The following is a 13,942-nucleotide window of genomic DNA, read 5'->3' on the forward strand; positions in this document are numbered from 1 at the left end:
CAGCTTATCTTCCATCACACAGGGAAGATTCTTGTATTGTAGTAGTAGCTGCTGCCAGTGCCAATGCAAAAATCTGCACAGCCAGTGAGAAGCCCTGACGGGCAAAGCCCCACCTGATGCCCACCCACTTTCTAAAAATACTTAGTGGGCACCAAAATGGCTGCACCTTCAGCAGGCATCGAAGAAGAGATTGGATTTATATCCTGCCCTTCACTCGGAGTCTCAGAGCAGTTTATAATCTCCTTCCCTTCCTCTCCCCACAACAGACACCCTGTGAGGTGGTGGGGGGTGCGTGTGCTGAGAGAGCTCTGACAGAAACTGCTCTTGAGCAGAACAGCTCAGAGAGAACTGCGACTGGCCCAAGGTCACCCAGCTGGCTGCATGTAGAGAAGTGGGGAATCAAACCTGGCTCTCCAGATTAGAGTCTGTGCTCTTAACCATGACACCAAACTGGTTCTGTGTTTGGGGACCCCTGGTGTAGACAAGTCCCCTGGGCTGGCGGCCCCGGATCGGTGGCAAACATCAGTTTTTTCAAAGGCCATGGAGGAATTCAATGGCGCCCAAAGATTCCTCACTGTGTGGAGCATTGGATCACGCTCATGAGACCCAACCTGCAACAGCAATCTGATCTTTCCAGAGGCAGACTTGCAGCTGTTATCTAAGATTTTGTTTCTTTTTCACAATGTTTCTAAAACGGGGTTTCACAGAAGATCGTTGCGACGGTGGCTTAGGAATTTGTTTCCAAATCCCGTGGCAAAAAAACACCTTTCTATTGCAACCAACATAATATGACTTTTCCTTTTTAGGGCCCACAATGAAATTAAGGCGACAAGCCGTGCTTGAGAAGTATCAAGACACGATCGAAGCCTTTTATCGAGACTGAAGCCGGGACTGTTTCTCTGCGATGTAAAACCAATTTGGCAACTCGGCTTTCTTCAAAACAGCTCCGCAAAGGACGGGCGGATCTTCCCAGCTCTTTCTTTATAGTTTCAGAATTTTGCTCTGTGTGGTGGTTTCACACACCTCTTTAATCTGGTTTGGCCAGTGCAGTATAGTGTTTAGAATTCAGACTAGTGTCACGAAGACGCTGGTTCAAATTTCTGCTCTGCCATGGAGTTCAGCAACCTGGATTCCCCTGTCATTACCTAGCTACGCCATTTACTGCACAGTAATAGAATTCCTTCCTATTTTGACATTTTAGTTAAACAAGCTTTTTTTTTTTAAGAGGTAGAAGATTATAGATTTATACCTCACACTTTTCTCTGAATCAGAGTCTCAGAGCGGCTCACAATCTGAGAGCCAGTTTGGTGTAGTGGTTAAGTGTGCGGACTCTTATCTGGGAGAACCGGGTTTGATTCCCCGCTCCTCCACTTGCACCTGCTGGAATGGCCTTGGGTTAGCCATAGCTCTGGCAGAGGTTGTCCTTGAAAGGGCAGCTGCTGTGAGAGCCCTCTCAGCCCCACCCACCTCACAGGGTGTCTGTTGTGGCGGAAGAAGATAAAGGAGATTGTGAGCCGCTCTGAGTCTCTGATTCAGAGAGAAGGGCAGGGTATAAATCTGCAGTTCTTCTTCTTCTTCCCCCACAACAGACACCCTGTGAGGTAGGTGGGGCTGAGAGAGTTCTGACAGAAGCTGCCCTTTCAAGGACAACTCTTGCGAGAGCTATGGCTGAGCCAAGGCTATTCCAGCAGCTGCAAGTGGAGGAGTGGGGAATCAAACCTGGTTCTCCCACATAAGGGCCTGCACACTTAACCACCAAATTGGCTTTCTTTGCAGCTCTCTACTGGTACCCTTTGTAGCAAATCAATCTGAACTAACGTATATTTGAAAACTTTGGACCAAACTGTTTCATTATGCAAACGCTGCTCTCATCTATGGGGGAAAAAAATCAATAAATAGAACAAGATAGATCGAAGCGGAAGAGGAGTGCTCATTTTCGGGATAAGGTCAAAACATTAAATGGAAACGGGGGTTCAAAAATGTCTCCGGAAAAATGGCTTTGCTTAGCAGGTCAAGACAAACGTAGAGGAAAGACTAGACCAGGGGTGGCCAAACTGCGGCTCGGAAGCCACATGTGGCTCTTTCACGCATACCGTGTGGCTCTCGAAGTCCCCACTGGCCCATTGGCTGGCTTGGAGAAGGCATTTAAAGTTGCTTTTTTCCCACCTCTCCCTCCCCCAATCTATTTTCCTTCCTTCCTTCATCTTGGGGCTCTCAAATATCTAATGTGCGTGTCTTGCAGCTCTCAAACTTCAGATGTTTATTCTATGTGGCTCTTATGTTAAGCAAGTTTGGCCTCCCCTGAACTAGAACACATTTTGAGTCCAGCCAGTCACCGATAAGACCAACAGTTTTATTCAAGGTATGAGCTTTCATGGGCACTAACCCTCAGAAACACTGTGAGAGAGACATGGTGGTCCTCAAACACAGAGGTGAGAGTAGGGTGGGCCAGATTACTTGGACTGATCTACCTTGCAGGGCTGTTGTGAGGTTATCTTACATTGGGGCGCGCCAGCTGTATAAACTCCTTGGAAGAAAGGCAGATGAAAAATTCAACTTATTTACAGATTCTGGACTACAGGAAGACCCCTAGGAAGGAATAAAACGGAGATAACCTGGCTCTCCTTCAAAGGAGGCCTAGCCAAGTGTGTCTTAGGTGCCGTCTCGCTGGTTAGGTTTCAAGCCTCCTCTCTAACAAAGAGCATTAACAACGGCTACCCATTTCAAATTGCTCCATAAGATCAACTGCTTGAGAAAGCTATTAGAATACGTAACTCTTATCTTCCAAAGTGCTTCTGCATTTCTGGGTCAGGGTGGTGGGGGTGTGCGCAACGCATTGAGTATCGTAGCTCTTCTTGAAACCGTGTCACAAGAGTTAAACCAGGAGAAGAGGGCTGCAAATAGGGCTGCCAACCTCCAAGTAGGGCCTGGAGATCTTCTAAATTACAACCAATCTTCTGATGATACAGGTCAGGTCCCCGGGAGAAAATAGCTGCTTTGGAGATTGGTACTAAAACCTGCTGAGGTTCCATCCTGTCCCCAGCCCTGCCTTCTGGGGTATTGATGCTGTCTTCATGGCGCTTGTGGGGGCAAGAGTGGGAGGGCTTCTGGAGTTTTGGCCCCACTGGTGGACCTTCTGATGGCCCTGGGGTTTTGGCCACTGTGTGACGCAGAGCGTTGGACTTGGATGGGCCATTGGCCTGATCCAACATGGCTTCTCTCAGATTTGATGCTCTGTATTCTTGGTGTTTGGGAGGCAAAAGTGGGAGGGCTTCTGGAATTCTGGTCCTGCTGGTGGACCTCCTGATGGCCCCCAGGTTTTGGCCACCATGCACCACAGTGTTGAATTGGATGGGACATTGGCTTGATCCAACATGGCTTCTGTTATGTTCTTATGTCTGGGGCTGGGGTTCTTGGTCTTCTTGGTGCTGGGTGGGGGCAACAGTGGGAGGGCTTCTGGAGTTCTGGCCCCACTGGTGGATCTCCTGACAGCCCCTGGATTTTGGCCACTGTGTGTTGGACTGGATGGGCCATTGGCCTGATCCAACATGGCTTATGTTGTTATGTCTGGGGTGGTATTCTTGGTGCTTGGGGAGGGGCAACAGTGGGAGGGATTCCGGAAGGAACGAATACTCGCCATGAAGGGACTGTGTTTGGCATTCTTCAGAGCACTTCAGACTAACAGTCTCTCACGATAATGAAGACAGATGGGGAGTGTGTCTTTGGGAGATCTTTATTCTGTTTTCTCCACCTTGTGCGCCATTGGTAATTCCCCCCAGTACAATCCAAAGAGACGGAAGCAGCAGCAGATAAAACACAGAAGCAGCAAGAGTTCTTTCTTTCAAGCCAGCCCATACTGAGGTACAAAAACGGAAATTAACAAGTATTCTCAATGCAGAAATGGGGGGGGGGGGAGAGAGAGAATAAGACCACAGACTCCTGAACCCTCAGCATCGCCAATTTGGGTTGTGCAGAAGCCGAGTGGGGAATCCGGGGGACGAGGCAGACCGACTCTATAAAGCTTGGGCTCACAGTTCGAGAAGCGGACAGCTGAAGTTCAACAAACAGGGTTTTGGAGAGAGGGTGGAAGTGTACCACACGTACTGGAGAAACTGGCTGTTACGCTGAAACATTCATAGGGGTAGGCGTCACGCACGTTCCCCCCAAACGTAACATGGGACAAGGAAAAAGTTTAGCACTTTGACACTTTTCAGGCAGAGCCCGTAAGAGGGGAGATAAAAAAACCCAGAATCCTGCTTCCTGCCTCTCTCATGCTGGAACCCGGCATGGTGGAAGATGCATGGCAGTGTGCAGAAAACCGGATGGGGGCTTCGAAACCCGACCGCGCCACGGGTCTGTGAGCCTCCCCAGCCCTGTTCTATTTAACTAGCTGCCGACCGCAGGGAAGGGAAGACACCACAGGGATCTATTACGGTGTCCGTTTTGTACTACCGGATGTTATTTGGAGTAGAAACAGTGACACAGGACGGTCTTCAGCCACGCCAGCTGAGAGTCCCCTTTGCCTCATCTTCCCCCCGGGCTGGCTACATAATCTCATTCGTCTTCCGTTTTGGTTGTTTTGAATAACCACTTATTACAGAGGAGTATAAATGTAAACTGAATAATAGTACAGGAAGTGAGCGTAACATAAAGGCCCTCAGATTTGGGAATAGCGGACAGTGTATTTGGTATCAGATCGAAAAAGACGCCCCCCCCCCACCCCCCGCCTTTTGATCAACAGCGGACAAAATCAGTTTGCATTTCATCTTCATTGAAAGCTGCTAGATCAAGCCATCTGGGGGTTGGGGGGAGTCTATCTAGATGCAGAGACACCACATGGTTTAAGATGCCCTGGATTTTATGCACAGTCTTTGAAAATCCAGAGCTTACGCAAACAGAAGTCATTTACTCATTGCTTTCATAGGACAATTCTCAGGTGCTGAAAGAGCACATTCAAAGGTATTCTTTCCACTGGCCTCTCAAGAGGTTAATTCAAGTTTTTTTTGTTTTGCTTTAGGAAATATATATATATATATATAGACCTGTGCTATTTTTAAAGGCCCCAGAGCAGCCTGCGCTCCATACAGACCACAGACTGAATAAACCCAGCAAATCCACTTTTTAAGGTTGCGCATTCTCATACTAAGGGATTTCTGGAAAGCAAAAAAGATTCTGAAATGGGAAAGATGGCCGACTACTTCATCCTGTACCCTAAAAGAACTTCTACCCCCCCAAAAAAGAGAGAGGGGGGGATGGGGGGGAAGGATGTGCAACACATATATAAATGGACGAAAATGCACTTAGAAAGCGGTCTGGCAAAAAAAGAAAAAAGGCACGAGAATAATACCATCCATTTGGGCTGAAGTGATTTAACAAAGAGGCTTCGTCATAAAAAAAAAAAACAGAGGAAGAAGCTTGCTTTCTCTGAGGGAAAGTCAAACCAAAAGTATATATAAATTGCAGGCAGCAAATGCGTTTGAAGTAAGAAGATCCGTCAGGAGTGCTTGAAACTGACACGATACATAGGGCGGGAGTGTTTGTCGTTATTCCATATCCTTCACTCTCTGACATATCTCCGCTGTGATTTCTGAGCACTTGGCGTTGCCTCCTAAATCTTTGGTCAAGACCTGAAATGGAGAAGGGGAAAAATTTCAATTGGGGTGGCTGGATTTGGACACTGAGTGAACATATGAAGCTGCCTTATACTGAATCAGACCCTCGGTCCATCAAATTCAGTATTGTCTTCTCAGACTGGCAGCGGCTCTCCAGGGTCTCAAGCTGAGGATTTTCATGCCTACTTGCCTGAACCCCTTTTTGGAGATGCCAGGGATTGAACCTGGGACCTTCTGCTTACCAAGCAGATGCTCTACCACTGAGCCACCGTCCCTCCCCTTTTTTTTACGTAAGAGTGGCAACAAATGGACGTTCTCCTATACCAGCGTGTGCCAAGGTCTTTTCCAGAGAAGAAGTCTCTGTCCATTAGAAGCTATTCATGCAGGCAGATCCTAAAGGGGTAGTTAGCTCTCAAGTCTGACACAACACTGCAGAAAGGAGAGTTGTGGAACCTTCAAGTGCTGTAAAACTGACACATTTATTTCTTCTTGATTTATATCCCATCCTTCCCACAAGCGACCTCTGGGTGACCCTGTAGGGTTTACGAGGCAAGGGACAAGCAGAGCTAGCTTGCCATTGCCTACCTCTGAGTAGCAACCCTAGACTTCCTTAGTGGCCGCTCATTCAAGGACTAACCAGGCCGACCCCAGGTTTCTGTGAACTGAAAAGCTCAGGCTGGCCTTGGCCATAAAGGTCAGGACAAGAGAAGTTCAGGGGTGGTTTTGCCTTCCTCTGCGTAGCAACCCCAGATTTCCTTGGTGGTCTCCCATCCAAGTCCTAACCAGGGCCAACCTTGATTAGCTTCTGAGATCTGATGAGACTGGGCTAACCTGGGCTATCCTGGTCAAGGCAAGGGACATTCAGAAACAATTTGCCATTTCTTGCCTCTGCGTAGCGACCCCAGACCTCCTTGGTGGTCTCCCATCCAAGTCCTAGCCAGGGCCGAACCTGCTGAGTTTCTAAGATCTGACAATATCAGGCCAGCCATGGCCATCACGGTCAGGACAAGAATTCTTCAGAAGCGGTTTGCCATTGCTTACCTCTGCCTTGAAAACTCTGCTGCATCACTGTCAATTGACAGTGACTTGACAGCATTTTTCACCACAGAGCGTCTTCAAATGGTCTCGTGGTGCTCACTGAACCTTACTCGGTGGTCTCCCGTCCAAGGACTAACCTGATGAGATCCACCTTAAGATCGTTAAATTCTTAAGATTAAGAATTTAATCTGTACTGAAAAAAGGAAAGGTCCCCTGTGCAAGCACCAGTCGTTTCCGACTCTGGGGTGATGTTGTTTTCACGGCAGACTTTTTACAGGGTGGTTTGCCATTGCCTTCCCCAGTCATCTACGCTTTCCCTCTAGCAAGCTGGGGAGTCGGGACTCCTTTGACCAACCTCAGAAGGATGGAAGGCTGAGTCAACCTTGGGCCAGCTACCTGAACCAGCTTTCGCTGGGATCGAACTCCGGTCACAACTCAAGGAAAAGGAAAGGTCCCCTTTGCAAGCACCAGTCGTTTCCAACTCTGGGGTGACGTTGCTTTCACAATGTTTTCACAGCAGACTTTTTACGGGGTGGTTTGCCATTGCCTTCCCCAGTCATCTACGCTTCCCCCCCAGCAAGCTGGGCACTCAGTTTACCGACCTCAGAAGGATGGAAGGCTGAGTCAACCTCGGGCCGGCTACCTGAATCCAGCTTCCGCCGGAATCGAACTCAGGTTGCGAGCAGAAAGTTCAGACCACAGTACTGCTGCTTTACCACTCTGCACCACGGGGCCGCATAATCTGTACTGAAACTGGCACCAAATTGTTCTTAATGCCTTTTGATATAAATGTTTTATCGTATGCCACGTGTTGTGAGCCACCCTCAGCCTCCTTTGGTGGGGAGGGCGGGATATGAATACAAATAAATACATACATACATGCATACCCATGAATTTATAGTGCCATTAGCTTTTTGTGCACTATGGCCTGCTTTGCCGCAGCAAAATCTTCTGTAGCGACAAATCTTCTGCGGCGATAAACCTAACCTTCAAAGGTGACACAACACCCTTCGGTGCTGTCAAACACACTGCACGTGCAGAAAAAGCACGCCTCTGTGAATTACTTGCACGGAAAAGAATGTCAGGGAGGCCTAAGGAGGGCTGAGCATAGCCTGGGAAGAACGGAGAGCGGCTGAGAGTACCTTCCCGTCCTTGATCGTATCGAAGCAGGCGGCCTCTATTCTCCTGGCATGGTCTTGCAGGCCCATGTGACGCAGCATCATCACCGCGCTCAAGAGCAGGGCGGTGGGGTTGGCCAAGTCCTTCCCAGCGATGTCGGGAGCAGTGCCGTGAACCTACGAAGGGAAGGAGCTCTTATCACACTGAGGTTTTGCCTTAGCCTGCGACAAGGACCGTTTTCGCACACAGCTTACCTCGCAGTCACAATCCTGTTCCCTCCGCAGTGTCCGAGTGGATTTCCCACCATCTGCGCCGAAGTTACAGGAAGTGCTGTGGCTTTTGCGTAGCAAACGTAAACCGCTAAAACCCAGTTTACGTTTGCTACGCAAAAGCCGCAGCACTTCCTGTAACTCCCGCGCAGATGGTGGGAAATCTGATAGACGCTGCGGAGGGAACAGGATTGTGACTGCGAGGTAAGCTGTGTGCGAAAACAGTAAATGACTTAAAAAAAAAAAACCCCACACCCATGGATAAAAGATATCATCAGTATATCATACTGGGAGCACGTGACCCGGATACTGCAGCAATTACACTGGCTACTGATCCTCTCCCAAGCCCGATTCAAGGGGTTGGTTTTGATCTTTGAAACCCTATCGGCATAAGAGAAGCCATGTTGGATCAGGCCAATGGCCCGTCCTGTCCCAACACTGTCACACAGTGGCCAACCTTCCCCTCCACTAGGTGCCATCAGGAGGTCCAACAGTGGGGCCAGGACACTAGAAGCCCTCCCACTGTTGCCCCTCCCAAGCACCCAGAATACAGAGCATCACTGCCCAAGACATAAGAACATAAGAGAAGCCATGTTGGATCAGGCCAATGGCCCATCCAGTCCAGCACTCTGTTTCACACAGTGGCCAAAAAACCCAGGTGCCATCAGAAGGTCCATCAGTGGGGCCAGGACACTAGAAGCCTTCCCACTGTGCTCCCCCCAAGCACCAAGAATACAGAGCATCAGTGCCCCAGACAGAAGAATATAAGAGAAGTCATGTTGGATCGGGCCAATGGCCCGTCCTGTCCCAACACTGTCACACAGTGGCCAACCTTCCCCCCCACCAGGTGCCATCAGGAGGTCCATCAGTGGGGCAAGGACACTAGAAGTCCCTCCCCCGCAAGTACCAAGAACACAGAGCATCACTGCCCCAAAAGGTGCAGCTTGAGACCAGGGTTATCTGAAGGATCGTCTTCTCCCGTATGTTCCTGGCCCAGGGATTAATATCACACAGAGAGGCCTTCCTGATGGTCCCATCACAATCATAAGAACATAAGAGAAGCCATTTTGGATCAGGCCAGCGGCCCATCCAGTGCAACACTCTGTGTCACATAAGAGAAGCCATGTTGGATCAGACCGATGGCTCATCCAGTCCAACACTCTGTGTCACATACGAACATAAGAGAAGCCATGTTGGATCAGGCCAATGGCCCACCCAGTCCAACACTCTGTGTCACATAAGAACATAAGAGAAGCCATGTTGGATCAGGCCAATGGTCCATCCAGTCCAACACTCTGTGTCACATATGAACATAAGAGAAGCCATGTTGGATCAGGCCAATGGCCCACCCAGTCCAACACTCTGTGTCACATAAGAACATAAGAGAAGCCATGTTGGATCAGGCCAATGGCCCACCCAGTCCAACACTCTGTGTCACATAAGAACATAAGAGAAGCCATGTTGGATCAAGCCAATGGCCCATCCAGTCCAACACTGTGTGTCACATAAGAACATAAGAGAAGCCATGTTGGATCAAGCCAATGGCCCATCCAGTCCAACACTCTGTGTCACATAAGAACATAAGAGAAGCCATGTTGGATCAAGCCAATGGTCCATCCAGTCCAACACTCTGTGTCACATACGAACATAAGAGAAGCCATGTTGGATCAGGCCAATGGCCCACCCAGTCCAACACTCTGTGTCACATAAGAACATAAGAGAAGCCATGTTGGATCAAGCCAATGGCCCATCCAGTCCAACACTGTGTGTCACATAAGAACATAAGAGAAGCCATGCTGGATCAGGCCAATGGCCCCTCCAGTCCAACACTCTGTGTCACATAAGAACATAAGAGAAGCCATGCTGGATCAGGCCAATGGCCCCTCCAGTCCAACACTCTGTGTCACATAAGAACATAAGAGAAGCCATGTTGGATCAGGCCAATGGCCCCTCCAGTCCAACACTCTGTGTCACATAAGAACATAAGAGAAGCCCTGTTGGATCAGGCCAATGGCCCATCCAGTCCAACACTCTGTGTCACAGAAGAACATAAGAGAAGCCCTGTTGGATCAGGCCAGTGGCCCATCCAGTCCAACACTCTGTGTCACATAAGAACATAAGAGAAGCCATGCTGGATCAGGCCAGTGGCCCCTCCAGTCCAACACTCTGTGTCACATAAGAACATAAGAGAAGCCATGTTGGATCAGGCCAGTGGCCCATCCAGTCCAACACTCTGTGTCACATAAGAACATAAGAGAAGCCATGTTGGATCAGGCCAGCGGCCCATCCAGTGCAACACTCCGTGTCACAGTGGCCAAAACCCAGGTGCTTTCAGAAGGTCCACTGGCAAGGCCAGAACTCCAGAAGCCTTCCCATGGTTGCCCCTGCCCCCCGCAACAAGAAGACAGAGCATCACTGTCCCAGACACAAGAACATAAAAGAAGCCATACTGTATCAAGTCAATGGCCCATCCAGTCCAACAGCAGTCAAAACCCAGGGGCCATCGGGAGGCCCACCAGGGGGGCAAGAGCTCCAGAAGCCCTCCCACTGTTGTCCCTCAAGCACCAAGAATACAGAGCATTATTGCCCTAGACAGAGTGTTCCATCTGTAGTGATGGACCTTCGCTCCAAATGTTTATCCAACCCCCTCTTGATTAGCCATTCAAAGAAGGTTGTTCAGTGGGCACGCACGGCCTTTTTGGTGGCAGCCCCACAATTCCGGGTATGCCTGGGCCACTCACTGTCAGTCTTCAGAAGACAGCTGAGGATGGTTTTGTTTAGGACTCGGTTTAACTAAGGCCTTCATTCCAAAGGGTAGCCATCTTGCTGTAAAGTAGAAGAGATTTAAACCCCAGTAGCACCTTCGAAATCAAGAAGGTTTTCGAAGTATAACCTTTTGAGAGTCAGAGTTCCCCAAGCTCATACTGCGCAAATCTTGTGCCATCGCCAGGGTGCTAGTGAATTTGAATCTAGCTGTTCCAGAGCTGGGTTACAAAGATGAGATCCTTACCGATTCAAAGATGGCAACTCCGTTAGCACCAATGTTCCCGCTTGGCGTTACTCCGAGACCACCAATCAGTCCTGCGCACAAATCGCTGCCGGGGAGGGTGTGGGAAGAAGAAGAGTTTGAAGATTGTACATGAAGGCGTTTTAACAGAGCGTATTCAAAAACCTGAATGCTGCCAACAAGCTGGACTGGATGGAGAACAGGCCGAAACGTTTTTGATGACACGAGAATATCTCGAAGAAAGCCTTGAACCCGTATCTTGACAGTTTCAACAAGAACAAGTAGTACTAGTGAATTCTGAATAGCGTAAAGAAAAATGTACAACACTTGAAAGGAAAAAGGAAAGGTTCCCTGTGCAAGCACCAGTCGTTTCCGACTCTAGGGTGACGTTACTTTCACAACGTTTTCACGGCAGACTTTTTACAGGGTGGTTTGCCATTGCCTTCCACAGTCATCTACGCTTCCCCCCCAGCAAGCTGGGAACTCATTTGACCGACCTCGGAAGGATGAAAGGCTGAGTCAACCTTGGGCCGGCTACCTGAACCAGCTTTTGCTGGGATAGAACTCAGGTCATGAGCAAAGAGTTCAGATCACAGTACTGCAGTACTGCTGCTTTACCACTCTGCGCCATGGGGCCGCTTCAATGTTTGGGAACAGCGCAAATTGGAGAAGGGCCAAAAAAGAACAGACAGGGAGCTTGGCTAAAAAAATGAAGAAGAAGATGATATTGGATTTATATCCCACCCTCCACTCCCAAGAGTCTCAGAGCGGCTCACAATCTCCTTTACCTTCCTCCCCCACAACAGACACCCTGTGAGGTGGGTGGGGCTGGAGAGGGCTCTCACAGCAGCTGCCCTTTCAAGAACAACCTCTGCCAGAGCTATGGCTGACCCAAGGCCATTCCAGCAGGTGCAAGTGGAGGAGTGGGGAATCAAACCCGGTTCTCCCAGATAAGAGTCTGCACACCCAGAGCTATGGCTGACCCAAGGGCATTCCAGCAGCTGCAAGTGGAGGAGTGGGGGATCCAACCCGGTTCTCCCAGATAAGAGTCTGCACACCCAGAGCTATGGCTGACCCAAGGCCATTCCAGCAGCTGCAAATGGAGGAGTGAGGAATCCAACCCGGTTCTCCCAGATAAGAGTCCACACACTTAACCACTACACCAAACTAGCTAGAAGACAGCATGCTAGTGCCGCTGTTGCTTTTGACACACGTCCATCATTGCCAGACCAGCTTCTAGGGAGAGTCCCTGCTTTTCTTCAGACTGGTAAAGGAGAAAGCACTGGGCAGGCAGTCTCCTTGGATAAAGCCATGACAGTGTTCAAGTCAGGAGGCACGGGCGTTTAGGAACAATTACGGCTCACTCAGACAAATTATACAGCTTTGTGTGTCCCGTGTCTACCACAACTCCTACACACACAAACCAACCTCTGGGCAACTCGTAAGTAATGTTGTACACCACCCTGACCAATTTATGGGCAAAGCCAGCAAGCTGCATGGAATGAGAGCAAGATTAAGGGACTTATCCAAGTTTCGCAGGGCCTGCAAGATGGAGCTCTTCTGCCAGGCTTTTAATTGATCCAGCGGGCGTCCCCTGAAGCCATCGCTTCCCCCAGTGCCCTACTATCAAGGTGCTTAAGGAGAGCCAGTTTGGTGTAGTGGTTTAAGTGTGCGGACTCTTATCTGGGAGAACCGGGTTTGATTCCCCACTCCTCCACTTGCACCTGCTGGAATGGCCTTGGGTCAGCCATAGCTCTCTTATCTGGGAGAACTGGGTTGGATTCCCCACTCCTCCACTTGCACCTGCTGGAATGGCCTTGGGTCAGCCAGAGCTCTCTTATCTGGGAGAACTGGGTTGGATTCCCCACTCCTCCACTTGCAGCTGCTGGAATGGCCTTGGGTCAGCCATAGCTCTCTTATCTGGGAGAACTGGGTTGGATTCCCCACTCCTCGACTTGCAGCTGCTGGAATGGCCTTGGGTAGGCCATAGCTCTGGCAGAGGTTGTCCTTGAAAGGGCAGCTGCTGTGAGAGCCTTCTCCTGCCCCACCCACCTCACAGGGTGTCTGTTGTGGGGGAGGAAGAGAACCAGTTTGGTGTAGTGGTTAAGTGTGCTGCAGACTCTTATCTGGGAGAACCGGGTTTGATTCCCCACTCCTCCACTTGCACCTGCTGGAATGGCCTTGGGACAGCCATAGCTCTGGCAGAGGTTGTCCTTGAAAGGGCAGCTGCTGTGAGAGCCCTCTCCAGCCCCACCCACCTCACAGGGTGTCTGTGGTGGGGGAGGAAGGTAAAGGAGATTGTGAGCCGCTCTGAGACTCTTCGGAGTGGAGGGCGGGATATAAATCCAATATCATCTTCTTCTTAAGTTTTGCTGAAAGCTTCCAGCCTATATGCTGTTGTCTGGTTTGTGGCCAATTGTGTGGATTACGGTCTTCTGATTTCATGTGACATTTCTGCATTTATGACACTGCTTGATTTTGATGTGGTTCGTTTTAGTGTTGTAAGCCGCCCCGAACCCACTTGTGGGATAGGAAAGGCAAGGTCCCCGGTGCAAGCACCCGTCGTTTCCGACTCTGGGGTGACGTTGCTTTCACAACGTTTTCATGGCAGACTTTTTACGGGGTGGTTTGCCATTGCCTTCCCCAGTCATCTACGCTTTCCCCCCGGCAAGGAAAGGAAAGGTCCCCTGTGCAAGCACCAGTCATTTCCGACTCTGGGGTGACGTTGCTTTCACAACGTTTTCACATCAGACTTTTTATGGGGTGGTTTGCCATTGCCTTCCCCAGTCCTCTCCACTTTCCCCCCAGCAACCTGGGGACTCATTTGACCGACCTCGGAAGGATGGAAGGCTGAGTCAACCTGGAGCCGGCTACCTGAACCAGCTTCCGCAGGGATC

At 49.8% G+C, this 13,942-nt stretch overlaps 2 protein-coding genes across 2 annotated transcripts in view; one reads left to right on the top strand and one right to left on the bottom strand.

Moving 5' to 3' along the window:
- The window catches only part of ACSBG1 (acyl-CoA synthetase bubblegum family member 1), a 37,389-nt gene extending 36,489 nt beyond the window's left edge, over nucleotides 1–900 (top strand). The window contains exon 14 of the mRNA XM_060259993.1: nucleotides 807–900. Within this exon, the coding sequence (XP_060115976.1) occupies nucleotides 807–883 (77 nt within the window). The 3' untranslated portion in view covers nucleotides 884–900. The remainder of the gene's footprint in view (nucleotides 1–806) is intronic.
- A 2,817-nt stretch (nucleotides 901–3,717) lies between these two features.
- IDH3A (isocitrate dehydrogenase (NAD(+)) 3 catalytic subunit alpha) overlaps nucleotides 3,718–13,942 on the bottom strand; it is a 33,917-nt gene continuing 23,692 nt past the window's right edge. Inside the window, exons 9-11 of the mRNA XM_060260168.1 lie at nucleotides 11,049–11,133; nucleotides 7,793–7,945; nucleotides 3,718–5,627 (exon numbers count right to left, since the gene is read on the bottom strand). Coding sequence (XP_060116151.1) covers nucleotides 5,544–5,627; nucleotides 7,793–7,945; nucleotides 11,049–11,133 — 322 coding nt within the window. The 3' untranslated portion in view covers nucleotides 3,718–5,543. The remainder of the gene's footprint in view (nucleotides 5,628–7,792; nucleotides 7,946–11,048; nucleotides 11,134–13,942) is intronic.

Source organism: Heteronotia binoei, chromosome 19 (assembly GCF_032191835.1).
Source record: "Heteronotia binoei isolate CCM8104 ecotype False Entrance Well chromosome 19, APGP_CSIRO_Hbin_v1, whole genome shotgun sequence".
NCBI classification, from domain to species: domain Eukaryota; kingdom Metazoa; phylum Chordata; class Lepidosauria; order Squamata; family Gekkonidae; genus Heteronotia; species Heteronotia binoei.